The sequence below is a fragment of the Physcomitrium patens genome, chromosome 12, assembly GCF_059467195.1.
Source record: "Physcomitrium patens ecotype Gransden chromosome 12, ASM5946719v1, whole genome shotgun sequence".
In the NCBI taxonomy this organism is placed as follows: domain Eukaryota; kingdom Viridiplantae; phylum Streptophyta; class Bryopsida; order Funariales; family Funariaceae; genus Physcomitrium; species Physcomitrium patens.
In genome coordinates this window covers 6482684-6501366 of record NC_143421.1, presented here as the reverse complement: position 1 = coordinate 6501366, position 18683 = coordinate 6482684, and the positions used below count along the sequence as shown (strand labels likewise).

General features: G+C 35.8%; 1 protein-coding gene and 1 long non-coding RNA gene across 9 annotated transcripts; both read right to left on the bottom strand.

Annotated features, from left to right (window-relative positions):
• Positions 1 to 765: 765 nt before the first annotated feature.
• LOC112289175 (LRR receptor-like serine/threonine-protein kinase FEI 1) lies at positions 766 to 9317 on the bottom strand. Of its 8 annotated transcripts, none has more exons than XM_090254704.1 (16): positions 8570 to 8691; positions 7088 to 7275; positions 6616 to 6751; positions 6335 to 6406; positions 5882 to 5953; positions 5416 to 5487; positions 5217 to 5288; positions 4967 to 5038; positions 4676 to 4845; positions 4257 to 4448; positions 3681 to 4022; positions 3116 to 3370; positions 2754 to 2887; positions 1454 to 2562; positions 1209 to 1325; positions 766 to 1087 (listed from the first exon to the last, which is right to left on the bottom strand). In XM_090254704.1, the coding sequence occupies exons 1-14, from the start codon at positions 8668 to 8670 to the stop codon at positions 2311 to 2313; spliced, it is 2130 nt and encodes a 709-aa protein (XP_090110830.1). In that variant the 5' UTR covers positions 8671 to 8691; the 3' UTR covers positions 766 to 1087; positions 1209 to 1325; positions 1454 to 2310. The 8 variants fall into 8 exon arrangements, with proteins under 8 accessions (XP_090110830.1, XP_090110831.1, XP_024389934.1 ...); XM_090254705.1 differs by having other exon boundaries at positions 2198 to 2562; XM_090254706.1 differs by having other exon boundaries at positions 865 to 1047; positions 2198 to 2562.
• Positions 9318 to 14393: 5076 nt separating this feature from the next.
• LOC149988021 (uncharacterized) lies at positions 14394 to 17064 on the bottom strand. The gene is made up of 2 exons (XR_016505749.1): positions 16924 to 17064; positions 14394 to 14562 (listed from the first exon to the last, which is right to left on the bottom strand). It is a non-coding gene; the product is annotated as an uncharacterized LOC149988021 (long non-coding RNA).
• Positions 17065 to 18683: the final 1619 nt, after the last annotated feature.

The window sequence follows — 18683 nt, the reverse complement described above, 5'->3', positions numbered from 1 at the left end:
TCTCTCACAACAAAGTTAAGAAAAACAGATCCTCAGAGAATTCAATATGGAGGTCTCCACAGCAATGACCGAAGGATTAAACCTCTGCACTCAAGAAAACTCATCCCCAGTCAACAATAATAGATTCTAGAAACTAGTTGGCATGTTAATCTACTTGGTGAACACAGGACCTGAAATCTCATTTGCGGTTGGAGTTCTTAGCAGATTCATGCACAATCCTCCCGTGCCACACCTGCAAGCCATAAAACATGTCCTTTGCTACGTAAAAGGTGTATTAGACATTAGTATCTTTTATAAATGCAATCACAGTACAACGATCCTGGGCTTCACAAACTCCAACTGAGCTAACTGCAAGGTTGATAAGAAATCGATAACTAGGTGGGTGTTTAAATCCGTAGGAAAATCAATCTCTTGGGCCTCCAAAAAAAAACAACACCGTCGCCATCTCATCCACAAATGTAGAAGCAAGAGTCCTAGCTGCAGGCATTCGAGAAGCCATCTAGCTCAAAATCCTAGCATCAAGGATTCACAAAACAGATCAGGGACCCATATACCTATTATGCGACAATCCAAGCACGCTGAAATCAGCTTGCAACTTAGTATGTCATGGAAAATTGAAACATATAGAGATGTGGCTACATTACATCCGCGAGAACATGCTCACAAGAATAGTGGATCTATTCTATATCTCAACACAGGACCAGATCGCGGACATATTCACCAAAGTGCTTGAGAAGAACAAATTCACAAATTTGAGAAATGAGATGGGGATAAAAAAATCTGAATTCATAATATGCATCCCAGTAGGACGCAATAGATCTTGCACATGAAGCTCAGAGAATCTAGATCCCCAACATAAAACACAGTGCTTCCTCTATTGTACCAAACTTCTTGTGAACATCACCCCTAAATCCCGTTACCTACCTCTCACAATCCAACCATCTACTGTATATCTCAGGACAACGCTCATGTCGAACAGCGTAGAAACGTGGGCAATCACCATTATCCATCAAGGCAATCGACTTCTTCGACAACTCCCATCAGCATCTCCATCACCCATAGGAATTCGCATCCATGAGTAGCAAATCTCCAGACACCAACCGAAAAAGCAATGAAGGCCCAACAACAAGAACCAAAAACCAAGCAAAAACATCTGAAGCTACATACATGAGACATCAGTACCCCACCAAATGAAATTATCAACTCACCATAGCCACCATAGCAAAGAACCAAGAAAGAAAAAAATCCACTCGCCACCGAGAATCTCTGAGTATCAAGTCAATGTGAACCATCAAAGGGCGCTGGATCACGACGGCCATACATCCCTGCGCACAAAGTCAAAACACATTCCTCATCAAAATCCGACTCATAGAAAACTCTAAGTGCGGGGGGTGTTGGCGATATTCACTTCAAGTGTCAAGGTTTTGTTAGAAGTACTGGATGAATGACATACCTCCGTCTGTTATGACTCCACGAGGAGTATATGTAAGGACACCGTACTCAATCCATGTCAGTGTGTGTGTACGGTCTTAGTCTCGAGTATTGTATTCAAATGTATGTATGACTTCTTAGTCGTGTATTCAGATTACTCTAACACATTCCTCTATGGTAACAAGGGAAATGAGACTGGTTGTCGTCCTTTCCTGCTCCTAACTATATTGGCGGCTGACAGCTATTGAGGATTATCCTCCAGCTCTCCCGTCCTTTGCCAAATCTTCCTTTATGAGACGAAGCTCTGTGATCTACTGAAATCAGAGCGGAGGGAGAACGTAGCAGTTATCCCTAAATCATTACTACGTGAATACATATCAAAGGTGGACAAGTGGATAAAGCTCAGCATGAGCAGTCCATAGAGCATTTGAACAAGTGTGAGCCTTGCTGTCACCATATTGAAGATAGAATTGTACAGATGTGGGTACAAGAATAAGAAAGTTTACTCACATCCAAGCCCACAAAGCTACCGCGATGTTCTTAAAATAGTGACTTGTATTCTTTGTGACAAAGATAAATTCCTGGCGACCTAATCCTTTGGCAGATGTCCGACGGGTGTGCCACTACGGTACAGTGAACCCCCTAGAGAGTGGGCTAAAAGTGCTTAGGGTGTCAAGAAACATCTCCATAGCCACAGCTGTGAGAAAATAAATATTTATAGGAACTGAGACAAAATGAACTCAGATCAAAAGGTTCAAGCTCGAACCCGCCAACGCAGTAGTATCAAATGCGTGTTGATGAAGATTGGCCTTTATAGTACAGAGGTGAAACCCGCTGCCAGCGGTATTGAGCTGATATTACAAGCTTGTTGTGAGTCATCTATCGGCCTCGAGCTTCGTCGTCAGAATGAGGTGATCTGTAGAAGTTGCTGAGCTCGCTAGGACACGGGGAAAGGGTATCAGCCTCCAACAATTGCACCACTCGATCCATCGTAGGGCGCTCTTCCGCCGCAGCATTTGTGCACATCACAGCAATATGCAAAACTGACTCCAGTTGATCTTTTGGAGCTCCATCCAAGATCTCAGGGTCAAAAATTTCCGACTGCATGTTCTCCTTGATGCAAAGTGTAACCTGATAACTCGAAAGGAAATCGGTCTTAGCACCGGAATAGTTCACTAAGTCGGAATCCCTTGGTAAAGCTGATACTTTCATTATAATAGATAACATCCTAACCATACTTAGGGGAAGAAAGAAATTTCCAGTGTTTAGAATAAATTTAGAATATAATTGATGAGTAAAATGGATACTTGCTAGTCTCTTACCCATCCAACTAGATTCATGCCTTCTGCAATGAGGGAAGGATCACTGGGGCGTCGGCCACTTAAAAGCTCCAACAAAACGACACCATAGCTGTACACATCTCCTTTCTCTGTGGCTCGCCCAGTATGCATGTATTCTGTCATACACACGACAAAGTTTAATATCGAAGTCACCAGACGTTCTGAATAAGGACAGAGACCTAGAATGCTCCCTGCTTACGAACCTCCGTCTATCAATCATGACAGGACAAGGACAATCATTTTAGGGCTGTGATCATCTGCAAGCAATCGCTCTCCTCTAATCACTCAGGTTATCGAACAGGACTGAAGATCTGTCTCAAACATTGTTCCAACGCGGAAATCACCTGGTGCAAGGTAGCCAAAGGTGCCCGCAACTATTGTAGTCACATGAGAGGCTTTATCTTCTAACAGCTTGGCCAAACCAAAGTCAGACACATGAGGATCAAGATTTTCATCCAGGAGAATATTGCTTGATTTGATGTCGCGGTGGATGATACGGGGTGTGCAATCATGGTGCAAGTACGCAAGTCCCCGGGCAGCCCCAATGGCTATCTTCAAACGTGCTGCCCAATTTAGCAAAACTTCGTGCGGCTCCCTATCTGCTAGACAGGAAGCAAGCAGCTGTGAGGTTCTTGACCCTAATCGTAAGTCGAAATCCCACTTATATGATACTAAGTTGAAGGAAGTTCGAGAAAGTAAACAGATGAGATACGCATAAACACGAGTGCACAGAAGTTTGCTACGTACAAAGAAGTTCTCTAAAGAATCTAACTTCGGTTCAAGTAATCACATCGCGATGCAAGAACATAGACCTGCCTATGTTGTTTTCTGCATTTGAAGTTCGTGTGGCCCCTAAACATTTCAGAGCTAAGGGTTATGGTGAAAGGAATTCAGAGAAGTCAGACACACCGTGTAGAAATTCCTCCAGGTTTCCGCAGGGCAAATAGTCATATATCAGGAGCCTGGCAGTTGGAGAGTTGCAGTACCCGCGTAGATTTACAAGATTTCGGTGCTTGAAGCTACCCAGAATTTCCAGCTCTCTTTCAAAGACACGATCAGAAGACAATCCAAATACTCCAATACGTTTTACAGCATAAACTTTGCCATCGTCCATTTGCAGGCGGTACACCGTGCCAAATCCACCAGAACCAATCATATCCTTCTCATCAAGTAGGTCCATTTTCTTTATGATATTCACGGTTGTGTAAGGCAAATCGCCATGGAAATTAACCACCTTTTCTTCATTGTATGCTGCATGACGAGAAAAGAAACAAATAATGTTCTAGCATTAGGACAAGGGGATTACTGAAAATGGTCACACAAACTAAGGTGAACGCTCTCGAGAACAGCTGCTTAATAATGAAATCTCTTGAAACCAAACTGAATGAGAAAAACCAATGGTCAACCCTGTGATTAGCATTTTCCAAGCTTACAGCTTTCTAACTAGCACAACACAAATCTGTGTAACACAGAATGAGGTCGCACCTTCGGCACCTTTGACTTTGGAAAGATTCAGTTTCCGTTTCCCGTACTTATTACGCAAGAACCAGCCCCAAAAACACATTAAAGCAAGTAGTAAGGCAGTGCAAACAGTACTCATTGCACTTATCAAAAGGGCATTGGAGTAACCGTGCTTCTGAGCTTTTGTGCTAGTTCCTGGTGTAGATTCTCCAGCGGCTGCAAAAAACAAGGGCCATTGTTAAGGATATCGCATTTTTGCAGTTGACTACTTCAGAAATCACCACTACAAAACGAATGTCATCCGGTATTTGAAGATGCATGCGGACTTCTCTACAAATGTGCTCCTCAGCAAAGTCTGAAAGGTTTTATTACTTATCCACCAAATTTCAACCAATTTTACTAAATATTGTTCGAAGAGGTTAGCCAGCAGCATCCAGAATCACCTGAACCTGCACCTGGAGACCGTGCAGGATTGTTTCCATCTCCGAGAGGCAGGGGCACAGAATATGGTGGAGGACTTGCTGGAGATGGTTTTGATGGAGCGGTAGCAGGGGAGACACCCCGACAATCAATTCCCACTTGTGAACCGCAAAGCCCTGGGTTTTCCAGGAACCTGCAAGACAATAAATTTCCATCAAACTGATTGCATACACGACACTATTCAAGTATGTAGGTATAGTTCTGCTTAGACGTCAGAATAGAAGAAGGATCCTTTAGGAAGGATGGACACTCACGACTGTGCAGTGAAGGTTTCCAAGATCCCATTTGTTGGAATCTCGCCCGTCAGAAAGTTGGAGGAAACGTTTCTGCATAGAAAGCCCACGACGATTTTAATATTTCTGAACATGCCGAAGCTGTGCGACCTCCTAATCTTAATGTTTCAGTTCTCAAACTTTATCTTCCCAGATATTTTTGCATTACATGAGCTTAATATAAAATAAGGCTTCAGTAGCACCCAGTACACAAAAAGGTTGAGATACGTACAGAAAGCCAAGTCTAGAAAGCGAACCGATGAAACTGGGAATGCTACCCGTTAGTCCATTGCTCGCCAAGTCCCTGTAAAGGAATAGAAAATTCGATCTGACTTCAATTAACTTGCTGTCTCATGATCAAAACTCTTAGGTCATTGCAATAGAAATCCAGGACAGAAGGTTTATGTAATAAGGTGAACGAGGATACTTACAACGTTACAAGAAGTTTCAGATCTTTAAGCTCTAATGGTATGCTCCCAGTGAGAAAATTTCTATGTAGATACCTGCAGAGATGTTAAAGCTGTCACTTCCAATAATTCACTGCTAAGCTACAATATGAGGGATATCATGAAAATCACATAGTGGGTTGGTTTGCTCAGGTTATTAACGTTCTCGGTTGATTCACAGTGAACAAAAAGACCATCGAAATCCAAATCAAAAGGCATATTATTGTTATTTGAAATTATTGGTACTATTAGTAGTAGTAGTAGAGGATAAGAGAATATTATAGCAATTTGGTATAGTTCATAATCTAATCTGAAATGCAAAATCGAATGATGTACTATTAAATTGAAGATTTATCAACGATAACAGTTGTACCGATGTCCATACTATTTCAGACTCCGGTACCAATGTAGTGATCTAAACTCATCCATTCTGAAAGCGCTATGAAATTACAATTGTCTTAATGATGAACAGTTGCCGAGCTCCTTTGGAATGGGTCCGTAGAGCTCGTTTGAATGTAAGCTCCTGCAGCACATGAGTTCAAGGATACTGTGATTAAGACATGGAAAAGATTACAGCTGCTCACTCATCTTCTGCCACCAGACGGAGTGCTCAAATTCAGCCAACAGTACAGGGGATACGCGCACAAATATCTATTTGCTTGCCGTGAGTCCCTCCAAACCACCTGAGAGGCCATTCACAATGATCTTCTCCAGAAGGTTAGAAAGATTCTGTCCACGAGGGAGAGCTGCTTAAGCTGACATCAAAGATGTTGGTAGAGGATAAGCAGCTTTCGTTCACACCCAGATGACAAGCACAATCGAATTAAGGTTGACATGCAAACCCTCGAGTTCTGAGAGAGTGTGTGCAGTAGCTCAAGAGAAGATTTTTGGATGGAGGCCATACAGTCTACGGAGTTGGTCGAGCTTGCCAATTTCCGGTGATATAGATCCTCGCAATTGTTTGGATGGAAGTGCCCTGGAAAACATAAATTTTCATGCAAGAATAAATACGCGACTATTCCTCCAAATTAAAAAAATAAAAACAAAATAATCATGATTGATGGGCTTACACATTTATCACTAAGACTGCGAGTCATTGGCAAATTTCCTGCTTTCTCTGATTTTTAATACCAAAGGAGTGTCCAAGTTAAAAAAGTATGAGGTTGCCACAGAATAACTACTTACAAAAACTCAACGCGGCTAGTTTGTAACTGGCACCTAACTCCAGACCATCTGCACGGGTCCGCATCAGATTCATTCCAGTTGGCAAGATAGTTATCAGGATCGTGAAGCAGTGCTTTAAGCGACAACAACGCCAAGCCTGAAGACATAAGAATCCATAATGAGTATTTGCGTTCACAGACCCTTCAAATCCCTGACATTAAATTACAAATTAGAGGCGATTTTCTTCCATAAAGGTAACGAATTCCCCACGCTTACAACACATGTCTAAGTGTTGAAAAACATGATACTTAACCCCCACTATTATCTTAAAACCACTTCTTCTCACTAAAAGTACTAGTTTTAAGTTTAACCAAAAGAACAAAAACAAAACAAAACAAAACAAAACAAAAATCTGATGACAACGTTACTTATATCAAATCTTTTCTGTTACGAACATTGAAGAGAAAATTGAAGAACTGTGGATGAAACTCACCATCAGACGACAATGCCAAAGTGGAAGATAGCAAGTTCAATATGAGCACAAACAGGAGAAGCATATGATAGATCGCGCGTCTCATGACACAAACACCCTGTGAAAATAAGAAAGAGCTCCTCACTTTCGCATTCTCCTCCGCTCCAAAACTTAGAATTACTCTTGATTTCAACATTGCATGATCTGGCCTGTTACAACATCCGGTAACAAATGAAATTTTTAGACACGTAGAACACTAGGGAGGCTCACTAATTGCTCCGAACTAAATATGATGATTGCTTGAAGAGCTCTTCTGCTCCTCAAAATAGACTTAAAATAAAACCCGGAAGACAATTCTTGGAGGCAACTAAACGGAAGATTAGGTGGACCTTCACTAGAACACAGATGGTAGTTATGTTTCGTCTCGTGTTTCAACGAGCAACTTTAAAGTGCAATTGCAACGGGCTATCCTCTTGTGAATCAGGAGTCTTTTTTACGACCTGGCCTCCTTACTGAAAGGATTTTGATCCCGATCCAACGTTCTGCCTCCAGGGTGTTCATTACCGCTCAAGACAAGGAACGGTTGAAGTCACCGGTGGCCAAAGAGATCTTTCAATGATTTGCGTGGTCTTTCTCAGACTGAGAGGGAATGACAAATAAGTCACGAGTTGATTGTCCTCACTTCCACACAGGCTGCCTGGACAGTATATGGAGTACGAAATCAAATCGGTGGCTATGCTACAGCTCTATCCATATCCTCCAGGTAAATATATGCGCGGGTGCTATACGTGATGGAGGTATAAGTCTTCAGCAACTCTCTAAAACTTTATTTAGTGGTGAATAGTGGGGGCAAGGAGGAATATTAGAGCAGCAATTCCCAGCTATGAGCAGGAATTCTCCAAAATCGATGGTTCAGAGTTCCAGAAAAGTTCCTATCAGAGGTTGGTAGAATTCGACACGATCAATAGACGCCAATGATACAGTAGTAATAGACGCCAATGTCTGCGTTCAGGCTGCGGTATATTCCCTCTCGGATGCGAATGATGCAACCCTGGAAAGTGTTGTCTCTATCCATGATCACGAGAGCACAGCGTCAAGGTTAAATGGCTTTCAATGCTTTGGGCATATGTTGCTAACCATTGATAATGACATAAGAGAGGAGAAGGACGACAAACTCAGCTTCAACACTAAAAGTGTCAACATCTCCTTCTGTTGTGTGGAATGCCAATGTACAAGGCATTCCTGTATGACACGTACAAGTCTGCCGCCAGGGTGCTAAACTGAGAAATTCCTCTGAAATTAACAAAAGAAAAAGAAAAGAAAAGAATGACAATCAATCGGAAAGATCCAGCTGAAACACAACGACACAAGTTCGCTGGTCTCCTAGTGAGTCTTCTACTCTAATGGAGAGAAACCAGGAACAGAAAGGAGCTGTGACCACCGACGCAGCGGAATCGAAAAGACCAAAACCAAGAACAACAAATTACACCAGAGGCTTCCAACCTCAACGACCCGGCGACGAGGCAAACTACAGCGCGATGCACGATTCCCCTCCAACGGAAGTCTAGCAAACAGAACGAGTTTACGAAAGATCCACTAACCATTACAGCTGGAAATGCAATACTCGGGAGTCAAAGAATGAAAAAAATAACATGACGAAGAAAACAGGAAGGAAACGTCCAATTCATCTTCACATAGAAGAATCCAACTACATTCCACGCCTTCTTATCACCTCCACGCCCCCTCACCTGATGTCACCCGGCCCGGTTCTGCGATCTGCTCGCCAACGCTCGTGCTGATTACTTTCTTACGCCATCAGAGCAGCCTCGAGAAAAGAAGCCAAGACGATTCCGACAAAGACAGGAACGCGCACCACACCGTGGCAGGCAGGCAATCCAAGGAGGTATGCCCACAGAAAAGAGGTATTACTCGCTGAGGCAGAGATGGCGCACATGGTAACAGCTATCCCCCCCTCCACTCCCTCCCTCTCTCCCCGCGCTTAGCATTAACGTCACAGAATCAATGACGCTGCTGCTGGATATGGCGCTCACTCCTGACAAAAAACCTGCAGATTACAGTTGCAGATTCAACAGCAACAGCAGCAGCAATGAGAGCGTAGCAGCTGCTGCAATCCAATCATCTCTTCCCCTCCTGCTCTCCTTCTCCTACTCCTCCTCCTCCGCTTGACTCCACGACGATGAGCCAGCCAGCCTCCAACGCTGTGTGCCGCTGCTGTGTTCTGCCGCTCTGCCAGTTGCGGGATGGCTGGCTGGCTTAGAAGCCATCGACGTAGTAGTGTTGTCACCTCCCTCCCTGCTTCCCTCCGACGGAGTCACAAACAAGTTGCATCTCCAGTGGACGCCGCCTTTTAGTCCGCGACATCAGAACTGGCGGCTGACGACAAATTCCCAGAGCTGTCGTAAGCCGTTTTCTCTTCTAACGACCCAAGGACGCCGCCCTCTCTCTCTCTCTCTCTCTCTCTCGGTATCCCTGGGGGGACGACAATGGGGAATCGGGCCCAGGAATCAATCGAACCATACTGGGGGGGGGGGGTAAAGTATTGAATAATTGTACACTTATGAACGTCGTCGTGTGTTGCATAGAATATATGTAAAGAAAAGGAATGAATAATAACACCAAACAAAGAGAGGGGGGCGTGGTCACCTTCGATAGTAAAGGTTGTATGTATCTAAGTGGGTTCCTTTCTACAGAAGAAGTATGCTCTGGTGTGCCATGCAGGGCGTTGAGAGCCCCTCCCTCCCCTCCCCTATCAAGGCTTGGTTAATGATGAAGCCAGGAGGGGGATGGAATTAAGGGAAGTGGGGTCAACTGGGGTTCATATCATTGCCAATCAATCCATCAATGGATCCTTCTTTGTTTCTGTCATATTCAAAAGGTCCTCCCCCCCTCAACCAGGAGTTGTAGGAGTTGCATGTGTTGCGTTGAGTTGAGTTGTGGTGGTGGTGGTGTTAATAGTGGGAGAAGAGTCCACACTCTTCTCCCACTTCTCCATATTCATGCCACGTAGGCATGGTGGTAGGGTTGGGTGGTGGGGTGGTGCGGGCTTGGGTCTGTCTGTCTGTCTGTCTGTCTGTGAGATAATAAAAATAAAGGGGCCCCCGCCCCCTTTTCCTTTTGTATCCTTGTTCCCATGCGCTTTCAGGGGGGTGTTATTGGCTGTGTGGAGGTGTTGGAGTCAGTCTTAAGGGATGTTGTTGTTGTTGTTGTATACCATTGAGTAGTAGCAGAATATCTCTATAATTATCATTCTTCTTCTTCTTCTTGTTATTATTGTTGTCTTCTCAATCCATTTCATTAAAAAAGGGTTCATGAAATGTACTTGGAATGAATGAATGGTTTGACCCAGCTTTCTAGGGCAAAGACTGAGTGTGTGTAGTGTCTCATACATTTACCTCTTTTCTATTTCTATTTTGTTATGAATGTGTGTTGAGCCCAAAAATACAATTCAAGCATGCTTGTTTATTTATATAAATATGTGTATTGCTTTGTAGCATTGGGATTGGTATGTTGTGTGCTAACTCATGTGCTAATTTGCACAAAAGTTGGTTCTCCACATACATTTAAAATTAACAAATTGCCATTGAAAAGAGCCAAAGCTGGAATACTAGATGATTTAGAAACTTAATTATCACCTCATAATTCAAATATAAAAACAAGAGTAAAATTAAACATAATGTACAAGTAGAATTTGCTTATTAACATATTTATGTTTCATGTAATGTTTTCTTTTTTAATTATTTGTCTAAATTTAGAAAAGTAGCAAACTTGTTGAACTATGAAGATAATATTTTCTCTATTATATCACAATGCATGAATAGCAACTTGACCTATTCATCTGGACAAACGATATGTCAACTGATAATGACATTATATATATATATATATATATTGAGCCTATTAGATTAAAAAAAAATCTGCTAGAAAATTCCTGTGAACTAAATAAGAATGACGGAGATGTGATTTTAAAAAACTTAATTACTTTGAAAAATAAGGGAAAAAATTTTAAAAATAAAAAATCATAGACCAAATAACAATAATTATTGTTACAATTTAAGAAGCCAAATCTTTCTCTTTGGCTTTTATCCTCGAAATCTCAAAGTAACTCAATACAATTGAGTGTAATTGCTTCATTATTTTCTACAAGTAAATTTTCTTAAAATACAATACTTTTCCATATAAAACATGTTGAAATTGAACACCTCTTGTCCTTAAATTGGAGTTATAAAATTCAGAAAAATAAGTAAGTTTAAAATAATTTTTACAAGGGTTTTTTTGTAACAATTACACACACACACACACACACACACACACACACATATATATATATATATATATATATTCATACCTACGTGAAATTCTAAACTTCAAGAAATATAAAAATATTGTATTGATTATATGCTTGCATAGATTTAATACATCTTTCATGCTAATTATTTTCCTACAAAAATAAGTGAAAAAGAGTATGGTGAGGAAAGAATGTATCATCTTGAAATTTTAAAACATGAATTGTGGAATGTTTTGAATTATGTAATAAGATTTGATTTTGACACAGCATGAAACAATGCATTGACTAGCTTTAACTAACATGCTTGGCACATATGAGTGGTATTCATGCAAAACACATGTCAAATTAGACGAATTTTTTATAATATTAATTTCAAAAACAATAAAATTTAACCGTTCAATACATAAATATCGGTCTTTAGTGAGAAAAAAAAAAAAAAAAAAAAAAAAAACGTAATAACTGGAATAATTAAATTAAAATTTCATGGTTGTGATTCAATCTGGAAAATTATCAAAAAGGAAATCTGCTAATTCGCATTATGCTTTTATTTCAGTACAAAGTACGTAATAAGTTGTGACTAATTCTGAAAAATGACTCAAATTTTCCTTTTTTAGCTTTCAAATTCAATATTAAAATATCTCTCATAGTTTCTAAAAATACAAAGCTGTTCAGTGTAATTCTTAATTTTTCTGTTAATAAAATTAAGATTTTGGGTTTAGTTCATTTCTAATAGGATTATTTTGATCACTGTTTTGAATAACTTGTAAGTAATAAATGCTCTTATATTAGCTTTTTTCTCTCAAATTTTCGTTCATGCCTTGCTTTGCAACACCAAATCACTACTATTTTATTTATTTACAATGCATTGTTTCATGCTGTGTTATCTTAATTATTCATTATGATTTTATCTCATAAAATAAAATAGAAAGGTGCAAGTTTGTATGTGTATATATATATATATATATATATATATGAATTCATAAATTTATAAATGATGGTGAAATATTTTTATGACTACTTTATTCATTATTTATAATGGTGAATGTATTTCATGCATTTGAGTAAATAGGTTCTATCAACTTATTGTCTAAAGGTAAATTATAAGAATAAAATCATGAATTCTTACATAAATGATCACACATTAAGATTCAAATTAGTTTAATTTCTTACTAACGTGAATACATAAAAGATACTCTAGGCACTTCAATATTTTTTGAACAAGGTAATTAAAGTCATTGATCATCAACAAATAAATACATACTTGTGCAAGATAATATATATATATATATATATATATATATATATCACATATATAGATATAGCTTAGCATACACACTTATGCATGTTACATGATCTAAACTATTGCATTCTTTTTCTTTTGTTCAACAAATCGATCTAGGTTTGAAAGTTTTGCTATTGTCTGGTAACATACTTAGGTTTATTATGTAACACACAATCAAAAGATTCTTTTAAAATACATTGCAAAATAATCTTTGCATGCAATATAACATATGAAATTGTGTCAAGTTGTGACCCAACTTTAATATGACATTTAGGTGCAAAAAATGTTTTTGTAAATTTTTTTCCAGAGTAAACTAATAATGCACTAAATCTTGGTAAAATTAATATCTTTGGTATGCTTCTAATTTTATGGGTCCTATTATTAAAGCTAGAAAGAAGTAAAGTAACTTCAATAGTTGAATTGATTTTACATTTAATCATCACAACATTCAACTATTCATTAAATTGCCAATTATGTACACAACGATTATGCATAGAATACCCATCGATGAGTGGAGTTACAGGGGTTATTTATTTGTTTTGTATTTGAATTTGTAAATGTTAATATGCTTACTACAGATGACTGTTGTTTCCGAGATTTATAAATAATGTCAAAGGAAGAGAGAGAGATTTAGCTGTCATAGAATTTCTAGTTAAATAAATAAATAAATAAATAAATAAATAAATAAATAATAAGGTTTGTTAATGCCACAAGTGTTTTTGCAATGATCATCACAATTTGCCATCTACCACATGTAATCACAGAGTTTTAGTTATTGCCACAATATGCCATCTAGCTGAAATGTGTTTTTCAGTCTTATTCATTCAATCAAAAAACATTGATGAAGGTGTGTCATTTCACACTTTGTCTGCAGGCCTGTAAAATCCTTACCCTTGAAAAGCTCACATGACACAATATTATTTATTTGTTGTAAATATGTAAAAATTAATAGTAAACACGGATATAAATGATGATCCTTGCATTGATTTGTATAAGTTCAATCCTCTAAATACAAGATTAGAACACATTTCCTATCCACTCGACATGCTATCCATCATGAATAATGTTGCTTTTGTAGAATTTACTATCAAGTCCTTAATAATTGGCTTGTAGGAAGGTTAAAAAGAATGAGGTACAAGTGGAAGGGGCAATGGTCATGTCTTGATAGTGCACTAAATGGCTAGAAGTCTCATGATTATGGTGCAAGTGGTTTTAAGAATGTAGCAACTCCCAAGGGTGGATGATCTCAATTGGTGGAATCAAGAACCGCATGAAGGTGGTTGCATGTGTAGGCTTTGAAATGATTGAGAGGGTTGTCAATGAATGCAACCAAGTTGCTCTGAACAAAAGCATTCATGGAATAGCAGAAAGTAAATGTGTACAATAAGAGCTTAGTATAATTGAATGTTTTGAATGGATACATTTACATGATATTGAAAACCTTGATTCCAATGTGTGCACTAGGGTGCGCATGAATGGAAAGTTGATGTTGGTTTATGGTATGTTTATGGTTTATGGTATGGATTCCAATTGGCGCAAGCCTGGTAATTTGCCTAAATGGTAGGAAGGTGAAGAGAGAATCATGCGATTTAGTGCAAGTCCCTGATGAGAGGTGTATGGAGGGGTGCATCCCCCCCACCCCCTCCCAGGAAAGTGGAGGGGGTGGGGGGGATAATAATATTTGTTGTATTCTTCTTCTTCTTCTTCTTCCTCCTCCTCCTCTTTAAACACATTACACATCTCAGAAATGAACCTTGAAAAAGATTGAATTGCACATCACCAGTACAATAATGGGCACTGCCATATTACGCCCATCAGATCACAAGATTAATAACATTAACAGTGTGATACCAACCATCAGATTTAGTTTAATTAAAAGTCCACTACTTCACCCATCCTGGTTCAGTCCTGGTTCACATCAACAAAGCTTTAATTTCATTTTTTTAATACTAAAATGTGCATGCCTCTCTGCAGATCCCCTTTTGATAATTATGATGACAATGGGCCAGAACCCACTATTACATTACTTTCATGTGTTTGATCTTGAGTTTTTTTAACTTGTTTAAAATGTTCACATTCATTATACTTATGCAATCTAATAGTTCGATTATTTAGTTTCAATTTATTCTAAATCAAAAGAGTAATCTATTTTAAATAATTTAGTTAAAAATCATAAATTTCTTAGTCTTGAAATATGAATGAGTTATTTTTAGCTTCACTTTACCAATGTGACAATGCCACTTTCTGATAATTTCTCATATAATATTATTAGTGTAATAATAATAAGAGTCACTCTTTAAAACTGAAAATATTATTCAAATTAATATTTATCTGTTCTTCCATTCAAAAAGATTTTTGTGTTCTGTACTTTCATGATTATTTCGAATTAAGTTTGAAGGGGATTATGAAAAAAATCTATTTGTTTTTGTGTTTTTGTATTTTTGTAATTTTTTAAGAAAAATTTGTTTTTGAGGAGATGAATTTAAGAATTAAATTATTAAGTTGTAAATAAAACAGATTCTGAAGCTGTTCATTTGAATTTTTTTAAAAAAAAATTTAATTTTAAAGTTAAGTGGCATTTGCCACATCAAAAATTAAAGAACAGAACATAAAAAGAAGAAGTACGTCATTCATTTTTACCATGAATTTATTTTCCACCATGAGTTCTTTCTCTTAAAAAGAAAGTGATTTCAATTTCAACATTTTCTAGAAAGCATACAGGATTGGTGTTTGTGAATCAATTACATATAAAGTTTCAATTCCTTGATTTATGTTAACAACACAGTATTTAAATTTAAACTAGGCTTTAAAACGTTTTTGGTTTTCGTAATTACTAAAGATACAAAATCAAAAAAAGAAGTTACAATGACAAATTCAACAAAGATTTCCAGTAAATCCGAAATTCAAAAATATTTTTTGAAAGAAGGAAAACCATTGAATTTTGATAACATTATATCAAGTAGTAATGAAAATAATACTGGCCATAACAATGAGTCAAATATACAACACTCAGAAACCCAACAACATCTTAAGTTTCACAAAAGTAATGCAAAGAAAGTTATTTCTAATTTTAATAATCATTTTCAATCAAAATTCAATAAGGATACAAATAAAATTATTAATGATTGGTATGGAAGTAACAAAATTGGAATCATATCATCAAATAGAGAGCAATATTATAAAAGGCATCAAGAAAAATTACTTGAATATGCTAAAAATAATAATTTTCAAAAAGATGTATTACCAATAAGCCAAAAAATGCCCACAAAGCTATTAAAATATTCAAGTTATGTTTTTATGGAGGACAATCCTATTGCAAAGTATAATCTACAAGACATGATGATGGAAGAACCTAATACTATCAAATTAAAAAGCCAAAATCCTAAAATTAGTCATTATAATAATTGCTTGAATTGTACAAGATCGCAACTTAGAATACAGCACTTAGAAAATCAATTAAAAGACCAAGAAAAGCTGCAAATACAATTATCAAAACTAAAATCAGAAGAAAGTGAAATAAAAAGACTTGAAAAATATGTAGGTTTACTTGAAATGCAACGTAATCCCATTAAAAAACTTCAAAACAAGATCAATGAACTTGAACAACAAAATTATAAATTTTCAAAACATGATAATATTATACTGAATCTTGAATCAGAGCTTGAGAAATCTAATAAATGCAATGAATGGTTTTCTAAGAAATTTCAAGATTATCAAAATCATATGAAACATTGTCACAATACTTTGTTAAGATAAATCATTAAAAAATTATAATAATGTGTGTGTGTGTGTGTATATATATATATATATATATATATATAATTGATTAACAAAATATTACTATAAATAATATAAAAAGTAATCCATATTTTGGATGTGAACATAAAATTTGTAAAGAGAAAAAATGACGAAAATTTATATTTTATTTCCAGTTTAATAATACCAATTTTTATAATTTATAAAAACACATTAATCAAATGATTTTAGTTACTTAAAACATGTCATGTATTTTTCCTATTAATTTTTTTTTGTTACACTCTTAAATATCTTATTAGTAGATTATGACCTAAAAAAATAGATTCTAAGATATGCTATTATTTTCGAAATTATCAATTAGAGTTTTTAAGAATCTATTCAATGAAAATAACTAAGCTATGGTAAATTTATTTACACTTGTGTGTATATATATATATATATATATATAAGAGAATATTCAATTGACCCCTCCACTCTTAAATTGATCCACTATGAATAGAGTAGAAGGGTTACCTCAACTAAAATAATTATTAATCATTTTCATCATTTAGTATCCTTAGAAACTTCTCTTCTTGCCATACCTCTCTTTTTGATCCTTCTTCACAAATTGCCTCCAATGCCCCCTCAACTTCCCTCCAATGTAAAATAGTCTTTTTGTTGCATGTTTCCATCTTTGTAACTAATCCCTCAAATTTAAATTCCTTGCAATAAGTGCTCTATGTTATGTCCATGAGAAACAAACCAAGACACTAATCTTGCTTGCTCTTCTTCCCATCTAGCACAATTAATGCATCAATAGAAAGAGTAGAGCATAGTGGAGACATGTGAATTGATTTTAGTTTTAAATGGATCAATTTAATATTCTTATCAATAAATAATACACACACACACACACACACATATATATATATATATATATATATCTGTATGTATGTATGTTTATATAGAATAGTAATGATTTTTTTGAATATTCTAAAATTTTCATAGAAAATGTTATAGACATTGAAAAATATTTATTAATTAATTTAAAATGATATTAGTAATAAAATGAATGGATCTCTAAAACTTTAATTAAAATAAATATTATAATTATATTTTTACTTTGTTGAAAGAATATTCAAATGAAAAATGTAGAATTTTGATATTTGATACTTTGCTTATTTTAAAATCTTATAACTAGAAAATTATTAAATCTTTAGTGACATATTTGTTATATAAATTTTTATCATATTTATTTTTGAATTAAAAATGAAAATAAATAAAAAATTAAAATAAAGACCATAATAAAAAAAATTCCATTATATAAAATAATGTATTAGAAATTTATAGCATTATTTCTAATTACATGTTAAGTTTACAAGTTTTTTTGATTCAAGGAAGAAGTAATATTTCTGAGTTGCCACTCATTCTGGTAACACAAAAAAGAAAAAAAAAAAAAAAAAAGGCTTCCTAAAAATTATTAATAAATTATATCTTATTAACCTATACCATATTTAAAAAAAAATTAAAGTTAAAAATATGAAAAAAACGATTATATTATAAGTATTTAGTATTTAAGTGTATGATTTAATTACATACAGCTGATTAAAAAATCTTTATCTTATTCATTTATTGTTTTTTTTATTAACTTTTGTCGACTCCTTATTTTTTTTAAAAAAGAGACTTCAAAGCTATGCACTAATTTAGAAACAATATTACATATGTGTCTGTCTTTTATATTTGAAAATTTGAAAAAGAAATAAAAAAGAAATTATCAAACACATTATCAAAATGTTAGCTAATAAAAATAAAGCTATCGGCTTTAAATTACTATAACATAGAGCAATGTTATGATTTTTTTTATTTTTTATTTTTTTTTTGTAATATAAGGTGACTAATAATTATTTTACTTCTTAAGTTTCAATACCTTTGTAAATATAATCATGATTATTTTTGTATTTTTGGTATCTGTCCATGAATTCAAATTTTGTAGAATTTTATTCCAAAAGTTTATGTTATGGGAGACAGAAATCTAAATAGATATCTATACATATGTATAATATGAACTAAGTTTTTCAATATTGAATCTTATTAGTAAATATTGTCAGTGAAATTAAGATTTAAAATAATGGATGTTCTCTATTTCAATATAGGTAGCACCTTACCTTGTTTTTCAAAGCACCAAAAAAATTCAACTATTAGCTTAGAAGGAAAGCGTGAAAAATACAAATAATTAGAAGTTGAAATTCTTTACTTTATTTCTATATTATTCTCTTATATCTTATCTCAAGGCC

Excerpts from the sequence above, each read along its gene's own strand:
- LOC112289175 (XM_090254702.1), bottom strand. The coding sequence starts at position 8,670 with ATGGTTAGTGGATCTTTCGTAAACTCGTTCTGTTTGCTAGACTTCCGT. Across the intron at positions 5,488-5,881 it reads TGTTCATCATTAAGACAATT|GTATCTACATAGAAATTTTC; the intron begins GTAATTTCATAG and ends ACATCTCTGCAG. Across the intron at positions 5,289-5,415 it reads CTGAAACTTCTTGTAACGTT|GGACTTGGCGAGCAATGGAC; the intron begins GTAAGTATCCTC and ends ATTCCTTTACAG.